The 18,808-nt window shown below is 46.5% G+C and overlaps 1 protein-coding gene across 1 annotated transcript; it reads left to right on the top strand.

Annotated features, from left to right (window-relative positions):
• The first annotated feature begins 508 nt into the window (after window positions 1-508).
• LOC128459880 (pleckstrin homology domain-containing family G member 3) lies at window positions 509-18,533 on the top strand. Its single transcript, XM_053444806.1, has 19 exons — window positions 509-647; window positions 2,342-2,401; window positions 4,216-4,670; window positions 5,162-5,262; window positions 5,826-5,895; window positions 5,994-6,040; window positions 7,186-7,336; window positions 7,477-7,608; window positions 7,780-7,962; window positions 8,039-8,131; window positions 11,074-11,160; window positions 11,240-11,273; window positions 11,716-11,796; window positions 11,875-11,910; window positions 12,234-12,244; window positions 12,526-12,846; window positions 13,999-14,088; window positions 14,260-15,769; window positions 16,563-18,533. Exons 2-19 carry the CDS (start codon window positions 2,353-2,355, stop codon window positions 17,450-17,452), a joined length of 4,341 nt encoding a protein of 1,446 aa, XP_053300781.1. The 5' UTR covers window positions 509-647; window positions 2,342-2,352; the 3' UTR covers window positions 17,453-18,533.
• Window positions 18,534-18,808: the final 275 nt, after the last annotated feature.

The following is an 18,808-nucleotide window of genomic DNA, read 5'->3' as shown; positions in this document are numbered from 1 at the left end:
GCTCATTTGTCACTAAAGAAAAACCGACAATTCTCCACGACAGCAGAGGAATGTTAATGAGCCTCTTCAGAGGATAAGAATTTAAATATTAACTATTATTTAAAGCTGATAAACTAAACAATTGCTCAAATGAAGTGAAACAGCTGAGATATGTTTGATATGTTGTGATGTGTCCCATGTCCTCAGAAGAATGTCCTCCGTGTCGAGCTTGTTTGTTAAACTCCGACGTGTCTAAACTCGTCTCTTTTCAGTAAGTTGTTGTCAACACTGAGCTTAACCTCCAGCGGGGGGGGGGGGGCAAACAGAGGAGACATCTTCTTCCTGTTTACAGGTGAGAGGTCACGTGTTTCTTCATCATGAGGGATTCCAGTTATTTTCTGATCATCATTAAAAAACGGTCTCTGATAAGTTTTCTATTGATTTATTGAGCGGATGCATGTGAGGACGCCCCCTGCTGGTTCTGAGGGGGAACTTCTGACAGTGGCCGCTTCCTCCTGGTTGTGCGCATGCGCAGTAAGAGTGCGCGGCAGCCTGCAGACGGACCGGAGGTGAATGACACACGGACAGACACGGACACACGGGGACACACGGACAGACACGGACACACGAACACACACGGACACACACGAACCTCAGGTGGGACTCGGGTGAGTGATTTACCTGTTCGCCCTCACGAGACACAGCTGCTTAACACGGAAGTGTCCAACTTTAAACCAATCAGACAAGAGAGTGGGTGTGGCTCCGACTGAGGCGCGACACGAAACGTCCACTTTTATACAGAAACAACAACAAACAACAACAAACAACAGCAATGACATGACCCCCTGACGACGAGGGAGCGAGTGTGTGTCTATGTGTTTGTGTGTCCATATCTGTGTGTGAATGTGCGTCCGTGTGTGTGTACAAGTGTGTGATTGTGTTTCCATGTGTGTGTGTGTACTAGTGTTTGAATGTGTGTGTATCAGTGTGTGCATCAGTGTGTGTGTGTGTACAAGTGTGTCATTGTGTGTCGTGTGTGATTGTGTGTCCTTCTCAGTGTGTGTTGTTGGTCAGTCTGTTTTGTCTTTATTAACCACACAAGATGCAATATGCACATGAACACTAGGGGCAGTGTGGGGTTATTAGGGTGGGGCCATAACACTTCAAATCAACGTAACGATTATTTCAAACTTTTACCTCGATTACGATTAATGAACAATTATTGATTTCAAACATGTGATGTCACATGGACACAATCAAAGTATGAACTTGTCTGTATCCGAATGCAAAGATGAGAAGCATCAAACAGATTATCACAAAAGCTCTGACGGTTACGTTTCATAAATAATTATAAAAATAAACTAATTCCAATAAGAGAATAGAACATATCTGAAAACTGTCAGACTAAAGAAGCTATCACTTAATATAGTGATAAAAAAGGATGGATGTGTGAGGAATATAAAGTTTACACAAAATATCTAAATATTGAACATTCAATTAAAAGATTTAGGGGGAACCTTCAGAGGTGGAACCTTCTCGGTTCCACCTCGGCCCCTCGAAGCAGAAACATTTCCATACTTCGCTTTTCTTCGGGACTAAATTGTCCGAGGAGGAACAGGAGCTGTTGGTTTGGGAGACGCCATTTCACCACGAAAGGAAAGTCGTACTTGAGACTCACAACGAGCTGTTGTTGGTGGTTGTGTGTGCAGTCGCCTTGGGCCACGTCTAATTGGTGGACAAGTCCGATGTCGCTCCCGCCCCCTGTCTCTCCTGCCCCCCCCCCCCCCCCCCCCCTTGTCAGTCACAATTTTTTCTTCTCGACGTCAGAAAACTGTGAAAATACTTTTTCAGTGTTTTTACAGAGAAAATGACCCAACGATTACTTCACTTTAAAAATCTATTTTAAAAGTTATTGTTGCAGCTGCAGGTTGAAAATAATAATAATATAATAACAGTAGTGATAGAAGTTTTCAGACAGGAGGTCACGGCTCAAGTGCTGAATTGAAACGAGGTGTGAACGATGCATCACTTCCTGCTCAGGTGGTTTCAGATGCAGCTGGTCTCTGTCCCACTGACGCTTGGTTTTGGTTGGATTGAGTTTCACCCTCATGTCAACAAACACACTCAGCGGATCCTCCTCCATCGTTCTGCTGCTCCACCATGAGCCGCTCAGTGAAGTGAAGACCAGGACGAAGAAGAAGCAACGGAACCTTGGTCCTTGTCTGCTTGATTGTCACTTTCATTCATGTCCTATCTGCTAACATGGAGAAGGTTTATGACGAGAGACACACGTTGACTTTACTTTAGAGAGCTGTCATGTCGTCCATCTTGATTTACAGTCTGTGTGTGTTTGTGTGTGCAGGTGTCAGAGCGATGCCTGAAGGATCTGTCCTCGTCTCGTCTGACGTCTCCATGTCTGAAGGTAAGATCTGATCTCACTGGTCCTGGTCCACATGAGGTCAGAGGTCAGTCTGAGGTCATCAACTGTTAGCACACGATGCTACCGCTAAACAGGAAGTGACTTTGAACTGGAAAATTGGGTTCAATTTTTTTTTTAATTTGTCAATGTGAAGGATTTAGTGATAATTAGTGATATTTAGTGGTGAAGACACATATTACAACCACGTGAACCCTGTGGACACAATGTCTCAGGATGTTTTCAGACACGGACTCTTTCACTTTAGACACTGACGAGGTTCTGCTGATTTGTTCTCACATCGGACCTGCACGACCGAAATCCTCACAGAGCCGTCCTTGTTGTCTTCGGTGTTGTTTTTCTTCTCTGTGGTCGGTGGTGAAGGGAACCGGCAGTGACACACACACACACACACAGACACACACACACACACACACACACACACACACACACACACACACACACACACACACACACACACACCAGGACAATAGACGTGTTTATGGCAGTTTTGTCTTAGTGTGACTTCATCACTGATCACAGTCATAACAGACACACACACTCTCTCACACACACACACACACACACACACAGAGTCAGAGTGTCGCTTCAGAACAAGTTTATTTTTTAAATAACGACAGAAACCGTTGATGTGACAGTGATCATATCTGTTGTGTGAGGTCAGAGGTCAGGGAGTGTCCAGCAGGTGGCGTCACCCTCCCCCTGCTCCTCGAGCTCAATCTAATTGGATTACGTCGCGCCCTGTGCTGGTGGAGCTTCATGTAGAGTCTGTGTGTCCTGATCAGACCTGGTCCTGGTCCTGGTCCTGGTCCTGGTCTCTGCAGACAGGAAGAGGTGGAAGGTAGGAACAAACGTTCAGATCAGTTTCCTCTGATGATGTCTGCTTTTAATGTGTCAGACGGTCAGTGAGTCTGTGTTCGTGTTGTTGTGTTGTTGTTTGTTGCAGCTCGTGTACGGACGTTAGTTGTAAATAAAGATTGTTTGTTCTCGGCTCAGTGTCCCCATAGCAACAGCCCCGAGGCTGATGGGTAGTATAGTTTGTTAAAGAAAAGTGACAGTAGCTGATTGTGTGCATGTGTGTGTGTCTGTGTGTGTCTGTGTGTGTCTGTCCCTTCTCTCAAAGATAATCTCAGGTCACATGACCACAGTCTTAATCACTATGGAAACCAGCTTACATAATGATGCGTCCCAGAAAACTCGGACGACAGATATTCAGACACACAACTTCCAAACGTTCTTTGTCACGTTTCGACTAAAATAACACACTCTGGTTTCTGTGGGGGCGGAGCCTCAGTGTCGTCTGGTCACATGACTTCCTGATCCTTCAGGAGCAGAGACGTCAACTTGTTATTATTCGTATGATTCAATCATTGAAACCTTTATTGACTTTTCACTGTGAACAGTTCGTTTGACTTCACGGCGTCAAACAGTATAGATCCAACACACACAGCGTGTAGTTGTGTTTGTATATAATCGGCGTGTAGTTGTGTTTGTATGTAATCGGTGTGTAGTTGTGTTTGTATATAATCAGCTTGTAGTTGTGTTTGTATGTAATCAGCGAGTTTATTTTAACTATTATTTATAACTTTCACTCCCTGATGATCACTTCACAATAACACGCGCACACACACACACACTCGTGCATCACGTCTGTAATGTCACCGACGTGTGATGTCACATCCTGTCTCTGCGATGTCACATCCTGTCTCCTCTCACTCCCTTATAACTGAACTTTTATTTAGAATTTGTGAAAAGCTGTGAGATCCTGATCAGTCCTGTCATCACGCCTCTCCCCTCAGAGTCGCCCCGCCTCTCTACCGCCTCTATTAGCAGTAATGAGCGGGCGCCATCAGCCACGCCCTCGGACACGGACCTGCCTTTGTCGGACCCTCGCCCTGCGAGCCTGATCTCCACGCTGTCCTCGGGATCCAGAGACGACAGCCTCGCCCCGCCGCCATCCAGCCAAACCTCCGCCCCCGGCGTCAGCCCCGACCCGAGCCCCGCGGGACACGGCGGCGAGGAGTCGAGGCCATGCCCACCCTGTCACGGTAAGGGGTGGAGCCTCGGCCTCACCCAGAACAACAACAACAAAGAGTCACCGGCGAGTCGGGCCTCACGGGGCCGGCAGCAGACGGCGCCGCTCATGACCGGCAGCATGACACCGAACCCTCAGCTGACCTACCTGGACCGGGTGGTCATGGAGATCATCGAGACCGAGCGGATGTACGTCAGAGACCTGCGCATGATCGTAGAGGTGACATCATCAGCTCGGCTCATATTTCAGTTATCATAGTTTATCAATATTAATGTAAGTTTCATTTTAATATTGTATTTATATACGCATTTACCTTTTATACTTACATTTTTTTTTTTATACATTTAATATTTTATCTTTTGTATTTTATATAAACCAAATTCTGCCGTTTTCTTTGTATAACATATCAAACCCTGTAAAGTGAGAGTCCACAGGAGGTGGACTCGGCGACGCCCCCCCGCAGGTCAGACAGGTCACGTGACCACGAGCTGGTTCCAGATCAGTGCTGCCGTCGTCATGGTGATAATCACCTGGTTAAGACCTGGATCAGCTGATGATGTAACGAGGATCAGAGCGAGAACCTGGAACATCCCCAAATAATCAATAATCAATCAAATAAACTATCTGTTTATTTGATTGATTATGATTATGATTTTTCAAAATAATCAATAAATAAAGATCAGAGCAGTGACAGTGTCTCTCCTCTGTAGGATTACCTGGCTCACATCATCGACTGCTCCAGTCTGTCCATCCGCCCCGAGCAGGTTTGCTCTCTGTTCGGAAACATCGAGGACATCTACGAGTTCAACAGGTGAGAACTGAAAGGTGTTGAGAGGACGTGACGTGACCTCTGACCTTGACCTGCCTCTTGTGTGTTGTAACGTTTCCTCAGGGTTAGCGCTCGCTGCTTCGTGTCAGAGGGTGAGTTTGTTTGTCGGACCGGCGCGGCCGTGTGGAGTGTGTTGCTGTGGTTCCACAGGAACATGTTTTCATTAGTCAGCTGCATGCAGCTCACTGGCTCCACCTGCTGGTCAGGTGGTCCCATCGCATGTCAGAGTTATTTCTCTTCGTTTCTTTCATTGAAGTGAAAACTGATTCTTCTGGAGCTTTCGGTCACATGATCTTCATCTGTCATTGAATTGATGATGTTTAAATTCACTCCCTTTACTTTTAATGTGAACTGTTGCCATGGTTACTTCACCTGCTGAAGATCATGTGATTCGATCGAAACCACCAGTGACTCCATGGTGCTGGTTTCATTGTAAACTGGTTTATCAAGCTGATCCAGAATCAGAACAAATTACAGATTCATTTAGTCGATGGATCAGAAGTGGGGCTTGTTGTGTCGTCATGGTAACGTGTTTCCGTTCACAGCGAGCTGCTTCAGGATCTGGACCAGTGTGACCACGACCCGGTGGGCGTCGCCCGCTGCTTCGTCATGAAGGTGAGAGGTGGAGCCTGAGCCTGAGCCTGAGCCTGAGCCTGAGCCTGAACCTGAACCTGAACCTGAACCTGGACTTTACTGTTTCCTGTTTGTTTCAGAGCGAGTACTTTGAGATCTACACTCAGTACTGCACCAACTACCCCAAGTAAGTTGTGACTACACACTTCCTCATGTGGTTTTGTTGCAGAGGTTTGTTCACACCTGTCTCTACCTGTTCACACCTGTTTCTATCTGTTCACACCTGTCTCTACCTGTTCACACCTGTCTCTACCTGTTCACACCTGTTTCTATCTGTTCACACCTGTTTCTATCTGTTCACACCTGTCTCTATCTGTTCACACCTGTCTCTACCTGTTCACACCTGTCTCTACCTGTTCACACATGTTTATATCTGTTCACACCTGTCTCTACCTGTTCACACCTGTTTCTATCTGTTCACACCTGTCTCTATCTGTTCACACCTGTCTCTACCTGTTCACACCTGTCTCTACCTGTTCACACCTGTCTCTACCTGTTCACACCTGTCTCTACCTGTTCACACCTGTTTCTATCTGTTCACACCTGTCTCTATCTGTTCACACCTGTCTCTACCTGTTCACACATGTTTCTATCTGTTCACACCTGTTTCTACCTGTTCACACATGTTTCTATCTGTTCACACCTGTTTCTACCTGTTCACACATGTCTCTACCTGTTGACACCTGTCTCTACCTGTTCTCACATGTTTCTACCTGTTCACACCTGTCTCTACCTGTTCACACCTGTCTCTACCTGTTCACACATGTCTCTACCTGTTCACACCTGATTCTACCTGTTCTCACATGTTTCTACCTGTTCACACCTGTTTCTACCTGTTCACACCTGTTTCAGTCTGTTCACACCTGTCTCTACTTGTTCACACATGTCTCTACCTGTTGACACCTGTCTCTACCTGTTCACACCTGTTTCAGTCTGTTCACACCTGTCTCTACCTGTTCACACATGTTTCTACCTGTTCACACCTGTTTCTACCTGTTCACACATGTTTCTATCTGTTCACACCTGTTTCTACCTGTTCACACATGTTTCTACCTGTTCACACCTGTTTCTACCTGTTCACACCTGTGTCTACCTGTTCACACCTGTCTCTACCTGTTCACACCTGTTTCTACCTGCTCACACCTGTCTCTACCTGTTCACACCTGTCTCTACCGGTTTACACATGTTTCTACCTGTTCACACCTGTTTCTACCTGTTCACACCTGTCTCTACCTGTTCACACCTGTCTCTACCTGTTCACACCTGTTTCAGTTCGGTGGCAGCGCTCACTGATTGCATGCGGATTAAATCTCTGGCCAAGTTTTTCCGGGAGCGTCAGGCGCAGTTGAAGCGTTCGCTGCCTTTGGGTTCTTACCTCCTCAAACCGGTTCAGAGGATCCTCAAATACCACCTGCTGCTCCAGGTAGGAACCCTTCACACCTGCAGACCTGACATGAGATCTGTGTGTTTACATTGTTCCAGCTCATTCAGTCGATCATGTTTCCTGTCTGACTTTAGATTGTGTTTGAGGATGTTGTTGTTGTTGTTGTTGTTGTTGTTTAGGAGATAGCGAAGCACTTTGACCCTGAGGAGGAGGGGTATGAGGTGGTGGAGGAGGCGATCTACACGATGACGGGCGTGGCCTGGTACATCAACGACATGAAGAGGAAACATGAACACGCCGTCCGGCTGCAGGTGAATCACATGATTGGTTGAATGTGTGATGAGTGGCTCTAAGTGACTCAAGCAGCAGACTAAGATGGAAGCTGTTTAGTTATTGACGTCCCAACAGGTGGCGCTGTGCTGTCAGGAAATCACTGTACAAAATAAAGTCCAAATAAAAGGTGTGTTTGTGTTTTGGTTCAGGAGGTTCAGTCTCTGCTGTTGAACTGGAAAGGTCCTGACCTCACCACGTACGGAGAACTGGTTCTGGAGGGAACCTTCAAAGTTCATCGAGCCAAGAACGAGAGAACCCTGTTCCTGTTCGATCGCGTGCTGCTAATCACCAAACGCCGCGGAGAACACTACGTCTACAAAACACACATCTCAGTGAGGAACACCACAATCACGTTGGGTGTTTTTGTGGAATTGAAGCTGACGCTGTTTCTCTCTCGCTCTGTTTCAGTGTTCCACTCTGATGTTGATCGAAAACGCCAAAGACTCTCTGAGCTTCAGCGTCACTCATTACAAACATCCCAAACAACCGCACACTGTCCAGGTCAACCCCGACACCTGACTCACACACTGACACACACCACAGCATGTCACACACTGTGTGACAAATACACAGCTCAGTAAAGCGAGGGAATCTTAATGTTCACAGTATAAAGTTAAACTCCAGAGATCAAAGTGTCCATCAGAAGAACCACTGGTTCTGGACCAGTTCCTCTGATCTGGTGCAAATCAAAGTAACAACAGGTGAAATGGAGACAGAAGCAGGACGAGCCCCAAACAGGACATGTTCTTAACCTGCTGCTCCTCCTCCCTGACTCCTTCTACTTCTGTGTCCTGCTCCTCCTCACTGCTGGTAGCATGAGGAGCTACCTGCTGCTCCTCCTCCCTGACTCCTTCTACTTCTGGGTTTGGCTCCTCCTCACTGCTGGTAGCATGAGGAGCTACCTGCTGCTCCTCCTCCCTGACTCCTTCTACCTCTGGGTTCTGCTCCTCCTCACTGCTGGTAGCATGAGGAGCTACTTGCTGCTCCTCCTACCTGACTCCTTCTTCTTCTGTGTCCTGCTCCTCCTCACTGCTGGTAGCATGAGGAGCTACTTGCTGCTCCTCCTACCTGACTCCTTCTACTTCTGGGTTTGGCTCCTCCTCACTGCTGGTAGCATGAGGAGCTACCTGCTGCTGCTCCTCCCTGACTCCTTCTACTTCTGGGTTTGGCTCCTCCTCACTGCTGGTAGCATGAGGAGCTACTTGCTGCTCCTCCTACCTGACTCCTTCTTCTTCTGTGTCCTGCTCCTCCTCACTGCTGGTAGCATGAGGAGCTACTTGCTGCTCCTCCTACCTGACTCCTTCTACTTCTGGGTTTGGCTCCTCCTCACTGCTGGTAGCATGAGGAGCTACCTGCTGCTCCTCCTCCCTGACTCCTTCTACTTCTGGGTTTGGCTCCTCCTCACTGCGGGTAGCATGAGGAGCTACCTGCTGCTCCTCCTCCCTGACTCCTTCTACTTCTGTGTCCTGCTCCTCCTCACTGCTGGCAGCATGAGGAGCTACCTGCTGCTCCTCCTCCCTGACTCCTTCTACTTCTGTGTCCTGCTCCTCCTCACTGCTGGCAGCATGAGGAGCTACCTGCTGCTCCATCAGGCTGCACAGGTAGTCCAGCTCCTCCAGGAGGACACAGCCATACCTGTGGTCACAAGAAGGTTTGTGTCTCCCAGCCCAGTGTCCAGAGACTGGAGGAGACACCAGGAGACATTACACCAGGAGACACCAGGAGACATTACACCAGGCGACACCAGGAGAGCTGGGGTCTTATTTATTAAACAGAGTGTGGGATTCATACGCAATGTTCACTTTATAAATCACAGTCCATCTGGAAACGCTCCCACGTGGATCTGCCTCTAACTCCGCCCTCCACACGCCCACTTTCTACCATAAATGGTCAATGCAAAGCCCCTCATGAATATTAATGATGCTGCTGACCAATGGGCTTCAACCGTGAGTCCTGACGGAGTCACTGCAACAAGCGATGAGAAGAGGATGAGGTGTTTGTTAGTGAGCTGGAGGTGAAGAGACATTTATGGGACAGCAGTGATGTGATTAACTCACTGATCCTCTGCTGCTGAGAGAGAGAGAGAGAGAGAGAGAGAGAGAGAGAGAGAGAGAGAGAGAGAGAGAGAGAGAGAGAGAGAGAGAGAGAGAGAGAGAGAGAGAGAGAGAGAGAGAGAGAGAGAGAGAGAGAGAGAGTCCTCATCTATAGAATTTATAGAATTATCATCATAAGCTTGTGTTTGTCCTGGGATGGTTCGGTTCCGTCAGTCGATCTAATGCTGGACTCAGTTCAGCTCAGAGATCACAGATCTATAGAATCTAGATCAGCTGATCATCACTGAACCCTCGTCTCCTCCTCATCCATCTGCAGCTTCACGCTCCAGAGTCACGTCAGGATTTATTTATCTAGAGCATCGGACCGATTCCCTCACATCAGTGGATCCTCAGCTCCTCTGGGATGATCTTTGGAAAGTGAAGATTGAAAGTGAATAGTTTGTCTTCATGGTGATCTCCAGGTCGCTCTGTGCACCTGATGGATCGGCCCTGTTCACTGCAGACCTTCACCACACACTCGTCCTGGATGATACACGCACAATATCTGAAGATATTAAAAACTATTAATGACTCGGCTCTACAACTCCACTGTTCATTATTATATGACATAAGTAGTTTTATATACGTCTGCGTCGCCACTTTCCCGTCTCCCAAACGTTCTTACGCATGAGTCGGAGTTTGCGTGGGAAGTGGCGTCCCAAGTTTCAGGCCCCGTTTTGTACGCCACGTTATAAATGAGACCCCTGGACAGTAGAGGAGCATCAACCCAGCAGCAGGTATCTGCTCCTTTGTGAGGAGGAGCAGGAGGAGCAGGAGGAGCAGGAGGAGCACTGGTACCCTAACCTCCAGATCCTTGGAGGGTCACACAGACCACCATGTCACAGCCAACCGCTCCCTGACTTCTTCTAACTGTATTATTCACCATAAATGTTATACATACAAATACACAATGTATGTATGTATATATATTATGTGTATAGTCGACACATGAAGGATGGATTTTATTTGATGGAGGTAGAAAATGTAAATTGATAAGGTTTCTTAAAACATGAAATAAACTTGCTAAATATGTCAAGACAAAGTATTTATTGATTATTGGATATTGATCAGATCAGAAAAAAATTATATGAAATCTATAGACGCACAAGACAAGGAACTAAAGTGTTTGATAAGAGAAACTTTATTTTAGTTTTATCATCATGTTTATATATTTATTTTACACATTGTTCGTCTCCTTATTACACAAATATATAAACATTTTGATATACTTCATTATTTTTTTTGTTTTTAGAAACATTGTTAAACTTTAGAAAAAGACAACTTCCTATTCATAGTTTCCGTGCGTTAGCTGTGATGTGTTTGAAAAGCGACAGAATGTTTGTGTTGCAGGCGAAGACGGTGGAGGAGAAGAAGCTGTGGGCTCATCACATCAAACGCATCATTCTGGAAAACCATCAGGCCATCATCCCTCAGAAGGTCAGCGGCGCCACCAGCTCCAACAAACATCTGCAGCATCTGGAAACACGTGTCATGTTTGTCCTCTGCTTTGTTTCAGGCTAAAGACGCCATCTTGGAAATGGATTCCATCTGTGAGTAAAAATAACTGGACATTATAAAACGTCTCAATATTTTATTGACATGTTTTAACTCTGTTCATAATAAGTAACAGCACAGTGTTCAACTGTCATCAGCTTATTCTTCACTCTCATCTGTCAACAACATCAGTATACAACATTAAACATTAGTAAACAACATTAAACATCTGTCAACAAAAATAATAATCTGTAAACAACATTAAACATCAGTCAACAACAACAGTGTTTACATCACATGACCAGTGTATGTGAAAAGTCATGTGACGTGTGGGCGGAGCCTCAAATTCATCAAGTGGATCTGAACCTGCTGGCGGTGGAAATAATCATTATTTTACTATCATTATGTTTGTTGTTGTTTGTGTTGGACTGGTTGTAAACAACATGTTCAGATGATAAACTCTGAGTTCTCTTCACTTCCTGTCGCTGTCACTTGTAGATCCGCCCAGATATCGGTTCAGCCCAGAGCGGCGCAAGAAAGCTGCGTCCTCTCAGGGTGAAGCCGCTCGGGGGGGACGACGTGAGTCACGTGACACTCGAGCCCTCGGCAGCGTTCTCTCGTTCCGCTCACGTCTCAACTCTTTTCTTTCTTCTTCAGAACCGAACCATCAGGTCCTGAAACCAGTCGTCAGAGGTTTGTTTGTTTGTCAGTTTTACAAATCTCTTGTTATTTGATACATCAAATTAATTTCTCCATCTACCACATGAATCAGAAGCTCTCATGAGCATTTGTTATGTCAACAAAATATTTTTCTCTGTTTGAACCATAAATCATGTTTAGTCTTCTTCTTCTTCTTCTTCTTCTTCTTCTTCTCCTGATGCTGCTGCTGCTGATGATGATGATGATGATGATGATGATGATGATGACGATGATGATGATGATGATGATGATGACGATGATGATGACGATGATGATGACGATGATGACGATGATGACGATGATGACGATGACCTCAGACATCTTCCAGGTGAGCTTTATTCTTTCTCAGTTCTTCTAACCAGTCAGTAAGACCACGCAGACAGAAGAGCCTGAACACAGTGTTTACTCTGCCCTCTAGTGGTCGAATCGTTTTTTAATACAAACTAATAAAATAGTAAAACAGTTAAACATGAATATTAAACTGTTTTTATGAAGGTAATTTAGTATATTTATAATTGAATACATTTATAATTAAATAACTTATTTTAAAACCATCACAGTAGCACCCTCTGTGGGAAGTGATTGACCTCTGACCCCTGCAGGTCTCAGACAGGGAGGGGGGGTCAGTGTTTGAGAGACGCCCTCTGCAGGCGGCCATCAGCAGCAACATGCTGGCGTCCGGTCAGGAAGAGTCTGAGGTGGAAGGATCAGCTGGGTTGGCGAGGGGGGGGGGGGGAGGAGCAGCTGATCTGCAGTGAGGAAGAGGAGGAGGAGAGTTTGTCTCTGCAGCGCCCTCGGCAGGCGGCGGACAGCGAGCTGGACGAGATCCTTCTGGAGGACGACCAGGTGGACGACTTCACCAGCTCCATGCTCGCTGCCTTGGACTGCTGGCACCGTAGGTTCCAGAACTCTCCGTCCACCTCGGTGACGGTGAGGCTCTCTGCCGCAGCCGGCTCGTCTTCCTCATTGAGCCAACGCCATAACACGTCTCATATAACAGCCGCTCAACGACAACTCACAGCTGCTCTGGAGCGCTCCGTGCTGCATGAGCTTCACGTGTGGAACTAACACGGAACACATGTTCCACACGGATCTCGAGCCTCTGGCAGCGAAGACAAACCCGTTCTAGCTCCGGTTCTTCAGGTGTTCTGGAGCTGGAGAGTTCATCAGAGGTCAGACATAGGACGTCAGTAAGTTCTGTAGGTTTACATGGATCTGTAGGTTCTGAAGTTTCTTATGGTTCTGTCGGTTTAGAAAGTTCTGATGTTTCTGTAGATTCCGAAGGTTAGAAAGGTTTTGTAGATTCTGAGGGGTTCTGGAGGTTCTTTAGGTTTTGAAAGTTCTCTAGGTGATGGTTCTGTAGGTTCCTGAGGCTGTGAAGGTTCTGTAGATTCTGAAGTCTCTCATGTTTATGTAGGTTTAGATAGTTCTGAGGTTTCTGTGTGTGGTGGAAGTTCTTTAGGTTCTGAAGTTTCTTAAGGTTCTGGAGGTTTCTCTAGTTTTGAAGGTTCTGTAGGTTTTTATTATGCAAACTACAAATGAACTTGAACCTGAAAGTCCGAAAGCTGCAGGAGCGAAACATAACACAGCTGTGCTGTCAACGGGACCTGAAAAGACCTTTATGCTAAGCTAACAGGCTAACCGTTTCCCTCTGCTTCCAGTTTGTATGCTAAGCTATACTTCAAATGTTCTGATGAATGGATGTGAGACGACTCTCAGAACCTTATTTCTGTGGAGCTGCACGTGGAAGCAGATGTTTGTTTTGTTTATTTGTTTATTTGTAAGTTTGGTTTCAGACGCGGTTTCATTTGAAGATGATTTATCAGTTTTTGTATTAAAGGGTCATTTCTCTTTGGCATCAATCTATGAATAAAGTTTTATTCGTGTCTGATTTTTCGTCTCTCAAGACACAGAAGGAGAAAAAATCAAAACTTAGAAAACGTCAGAAACGTATAAAACTGTTTTATTTCTGTGAACAGCTGAACTTTTTTGTGAACTAATCCTTTAAAAAAGCAGTGACACTTGTTTGTTGTTTTTGATGTTTACTTTGTTGATCAGCTGATATGAGGGTTGTTTATGCAGGACGGCGGCGGCGACACTTCCTCACTCGACTCGAACAAAGAAGAAGAACGACTTCTTGAAACAGACGTTGGAGCTGAAGCGACCGAGCAGGTGAGTGTCAGCGGAGGACTCGTGTTTTAAATATTTGAAACTTATCTTGAATTTTTTATAGCTTTAAAAAACTTCACTAAACTAGTCTCACAATCTTGTCTCTGAATCTTCAGATCACATTTGAATATTTTAGACATTTTATAAATGTTGTTTGGATTTTCTTCTTCATAGCTGTCCATCGATGAGCTGCTGCAGGAAAAGACGTCAGAATCTGGACTGACAGAAAACGCTGAACCAGACTTTTCGGATCTGGAGCCTCCTGTGATCTCAGTGTCTCCTCAAAGTTCAGAAGAACTGAAACCTGAAGGAGATCCAGCCCCCACAGAGGAGCCGCTGTCCGCCACGCCAGATTCAGATTCAAGAACCTTGAGCAGTGCGGAATCATCTGAAGAAGAGGAGGAGGACAAGAAGGCGTCAGAGAAAGAGGATGAAGCCACAAGTATTCTTCCATCTTCTGTTCTGGACAAAGCCAGCTCCATCGCTCAGCACTTCACCAGCAGCATCAAACGAGGCAGTAGAACTCCAGACAAGGCCCGGTTCTTCGGCTTTGCCTCCCCACGGTTACCGAGCAGAACCAGCAGCAGCCTCAGCCTCGGTGCAGAACCCGCCCACCAACCTTCAAGGGTCAGCAGCGTCTCCTCTGAGGCTGCGGAGACGTTTCGAGCAACAGATTTGACTCAGTTGTCTCCTCAGGACGACAGCCTCTTTGACGCCGACAGAAGCATTCAACGGAGGCGGGACTCCATCCTGTCCAAACAGGACCAGCTGCTCATTGGCAAAATCAAGAGTTACTATGAATATGCGGAGAGCCAGGACGCCACCTTCAGCCTCCAGCGCAGAGAGAGTCTGACCTACATCCCGACTGGGCTGGTCAGGAGCTCGGTCAGCCGCCTCGACAGCGGCCCGAAGGATAACCACGTCCAGACCAATCCCTCCACCTCCACCACCCTCTCCGGTCTCAACCCACCGTCAGTGGAGCTACAGTCCACCTCCACCACCCTCTCCGGTCTCAACCCACCGTCAATGGAGCTACAGTCCACCTCCACCACAGACACCTGCTGTCGCTTGGTTCCCAGTGACTCTTTAGACTCTTTAAAGTCTGATCAGAGAAGCTCAGATCCAGGAGATTCAGAAGACAGCCTCAGATATCAGAGCCTGCAGAAGAATCCACCTGAAGGGGAGGAGTTCAGACCCTCATCTGAAATGATCAAGATCTGGCAGGCGATAGAGCAAGAGATCACCAGATCCCACAGCGACGACAGAGAAGCTCCGAGAAACTCCAGAGCAGCTGAGGCCGTCACAAAGATCCCAAACAACAGCTGTGAGCGAGAGAGTGAAGTGTCCGACCTCAGCAGCGTCCCAGAAGAGTCAACGAGCCCTTCAACCCCCAAGCTAAGATCCTCCGACGGGACCTACACAGGAAGTCTGAAGGGTTCTGGGGAGGAGGCGGTCGTCCTCAGGGCTCCAGTTCTGAGGGTCACTCAACTGAGGGCCGGAGCAGAGAGGCCCCGCGAGGACTCGAGCAAAGACACCGACAACATGAAGAGCAAAGTCCAGCACCTGGCTCGCCAGTACAGCCAGCGAATCAAAACCACCAAGCCAGAGACGCGACAGCGAAGTCCGGGCGTCCTGATCAGTAAGAAGAGTTTACCCTGCGTGCTGGAGGAGACCGAGGCTTCAGGTACGTTGTCAGAAGGTCAGAGATTAAACATGTGTTAATATACGTCTGAGTCCTCAGTCGACACCTCGACTGTTCAGACGTGCTGAGCCGATATGAGACGCTCGGGTCTATGGGACACGTCAGCTTGTCCTCTTGAGCAAGACATTTTCAAGTGTGTCTTGAGGGAAATTCTTCACATTCTGAGCAGTGGTCATTTGGACTCAAAAATGAACTGATTAGATTTCGGTGGTCGAGGGTCAAAGCTCACGTGACCTGATATTATTGTGAATGTAATGTACGGTTAATGTGATGGTGAATACAACAGGACAATGATTCCACTTTTCTCCTTAGAGGCTTTCAGACATTAACAGAACTCCTCAGTTCTCTGTGTCTTCTCTGGAGGATCATGTGTGAACACAAAGAGTGAGACTCAGTTTCTCTTTCTCCTCCTGAGCTCCTGAGTGTGAACAGCTCATCTGCTGATTCACTGAGTGAGTGAAGAAAACATGATCACATGACCTCTGCAGCAGGTACCAGGTCACTTCCTGTGTGTGTCTGCTGCACCCGGCTGCTCCACCTCTCACCTGAACCACGAGGAGGATCTGATGCTGAACGAGTCTGTGCAGAAAACCTGCTGATGTGTTGTTCAGCTGTGAAACACAAACTCTGGAGCAGCTCTGGAGACGATTCTCTGGATTTTACGTGAAGCTCAAGTCCGTGAACAGCTTTGAAGAATGACAGAGTCTTTTAGAAGGAGATCAAACAGGTTGCAATAAAAATCTAATGTTAATCACTGCTTGTTTTATCTTTGCAGGTAAATCAGAGCTGACTCTGGCGCTGGTTTCTCAGCTCAAGGCTTCTTCTCTAGAGCTGAGCTCCACCGACCAGACCCAGCGTCCGACCTCCATCCTCACCTTCAGCTCAGGTACGGCCTCCATGGGTCCAGCTCCCTCCCGCAGCCCTCTGACTCCTCCTCCCATCGAGGGCTTTCACTGGCCTGACGTCCGGGAACTCCGCTCCAAATACTCTGCCCAGAAGAGTCCCGTAGGCCGGAGTCAGTCCATCCCAGAGCAGATGTTTGACGGGGGTGCGAGGAGACACTCCAGCTGCTCCTCCAGTCCCTCCTTCACCGAAGGAGCTTCTGGCGAGGGTCGTTCATACAAGACTCGCCGCAGCCAGGACGCCAGGCGACGGGAACGCAGCAAACGGCTTCACCGAGCCAAATCGCTGGAGCCTCAGCTGAGCGGACTTCAAATGTCTGAGCTTCAGAACCTGAACGACCCGGTGACCGAGGCCGAGTTCCAAGGTTACTTCATCGCAGCTGAGACCACGTTACCCAACGACTCCGAACACAAGATCACTGTCATCGAGAAACTTCCAGAGCCTGAGTCCGAGGAGACAGCCTCGACATCGAAAGAAGAAGAAGAAGAAAACTACGTTCAGATCCGTTCACCAACCAGCAGGGAGAAGATCTCCATCATGGCCGTCATCGACCGCTGCCGAGCCTATCAGGAATCTGACGAATACAAACAGAGAGACGAGGCGAAAAGCAAAACTCTGAAGCCTCAAGAGCTCGACAAGACAAGCGCGTCTTCGACCAGTCGGGACGAAGAGTCCAAGAAGACAGATGCGGGACAGAAGACGGAAGTTGGACATCAGAGCATCGTGAAGAACCTGAGAGAAAAGTTCCAGAGTCTGAGCTGAAGAACATTTTTATGATACTGTGAGACGTTGAATCAGCCAGGAACCCAAAGTTTAATTCTTTTAGTGGTGAACAGATGATGAGATGAGTTTATTATTATTATCATTATGAATTAGAAAACCATGCGATCGAGATCATTATAACTAAAAACTAATTTGCCCCAAAAATCTCTTGTGCTGTAAACACAACAGATTGATTGTTTGTTTTGTTGAATGTTTAGAAACATGTAAGATATTTTTTTAAACGTCTTCAATCAGGAATGCTGCTGGATGTTTTGTGTGTTTTCCTCTTCACACATTAAGAATCATCACTTCACTGTAAAAGCGTCATATGTGCCAGTTACAGCTGTTTTTTTACTGTAAAAAAATAAGCTAAAAAATAACCACTACATTTTCACGTCACTTTGTTCAGTCACACGTCGGAAGCATCACAGAGATTGTGATGTTCCCTCAGTGCGTCAGGACAGCTTAGCTTAGCTTAGCTTAGCTTAGCTTAGCACAAAGTCGGCGCAGGAGAGAAGCTTCAGGTGTGTTTGTGTGACATGTCAGATTTTGATTCAACAAACATAAATTCACATGTACATTTTCCTTGACTGTGTTTTTAATCTGAACGTTTTTTCTGGTTTTTATGAAACTTTGTGTGTAAAAACACAAACTGTCTGAAACCTGCTTCATCAAGAGATCAATGAAAATAACAAACAATTAGTGAAATCATCATTTAACTGTTTAACTTCTCTGAGCAGATTTTTTTAAGTAAGAATTATTTTCTTTATGAGAAAATCATAAAAATCTACCTGGATGTTTGAGATTAATGTTGATTGAGTTTATTTCTGTTTTGGTTTGTTTATTTCAATAATTGATTGACTGTGGTTTATTGATTTCCTGATAAACAGCTGTTGTCCTCCATACACACGAATGACTTGTTTGATTTCGTGCCTTGCTCAAAGGCACACTGGCATATTAGAAACTTGAATTTGTGAGTTTCAACGTCCTGTTTACTTCACATGATTTAAACACAAAACACAGCGAACACACCTCAGAGAACATGTGTTTGATTCTATATTAAACCATGTAAGCAGACCAACAGTGTGTAGTAGTTGTGTGTTCTAACATAAACAAAAACTGTTGTGTCGGGAGACGTTCTCTACACAAAGTGTTGTGTCACTCTGTGGCGTCATCCTCTTCTTCGTTGGTGTATCTGCAGCAGCTGTTGTCCTCAGTGGAGGACAGATGTGTCCGTCTGTGTGAAGACAGCAGCAGGTCCCCGATCGAAGAACTCCATCCTGACCTTCAGAGAACCAGCCAATCCCCAAGGCAGCAGCACCAGTAGCCAATCAGAGCAGAGTCAGTGTGTGAAGT

The sequence above is a fragment of the Pleuronectes platessa genome, chromosome 17 (genome assembly GCF_947347685.1).
Source record: "Pleuronectes platessa chromosome 17, fPlePla1.1, whole genome shotgun sequence".
Classification (NCBI taxonomy): domain Eukaryota; kingdom Metazoa; phylum Chordata; class Actinopteri; order Pleuronectiformes; family Pleuronectidae; genus Pleuronectes; species Pleuronectes platessa.
Note: the sequence above shows the minus strand (reverse complement) of the source record. Positions and strands in the feature narration are given on the sequence as shown.

Excerpts from the sequence above, each read along its gene's own strand:
- LOC128459880 (XM_053444806.1), top strand. The coding sequence starts at position 2,353 with ATGCCTGAAGGATCTGTCCTCGTCTCGTCTGACGTCTCCATGTCTGAA. Across the intron at positions 4,671-5,161 it reads ACCTGCGCATGATCGTAGAG|GATTACCTGGCTCACATCAT; the intron begins GTGACATCATCA and ends TCTCCTCTGTAG. Across the intron at positions 7,963-8,038 it reads TCTACAAAACACACATCTCA|TGTTCCACTCTGATGTTGAT; the intron begins GTGAGGAACACC and ends GCTCTGTTTCAG.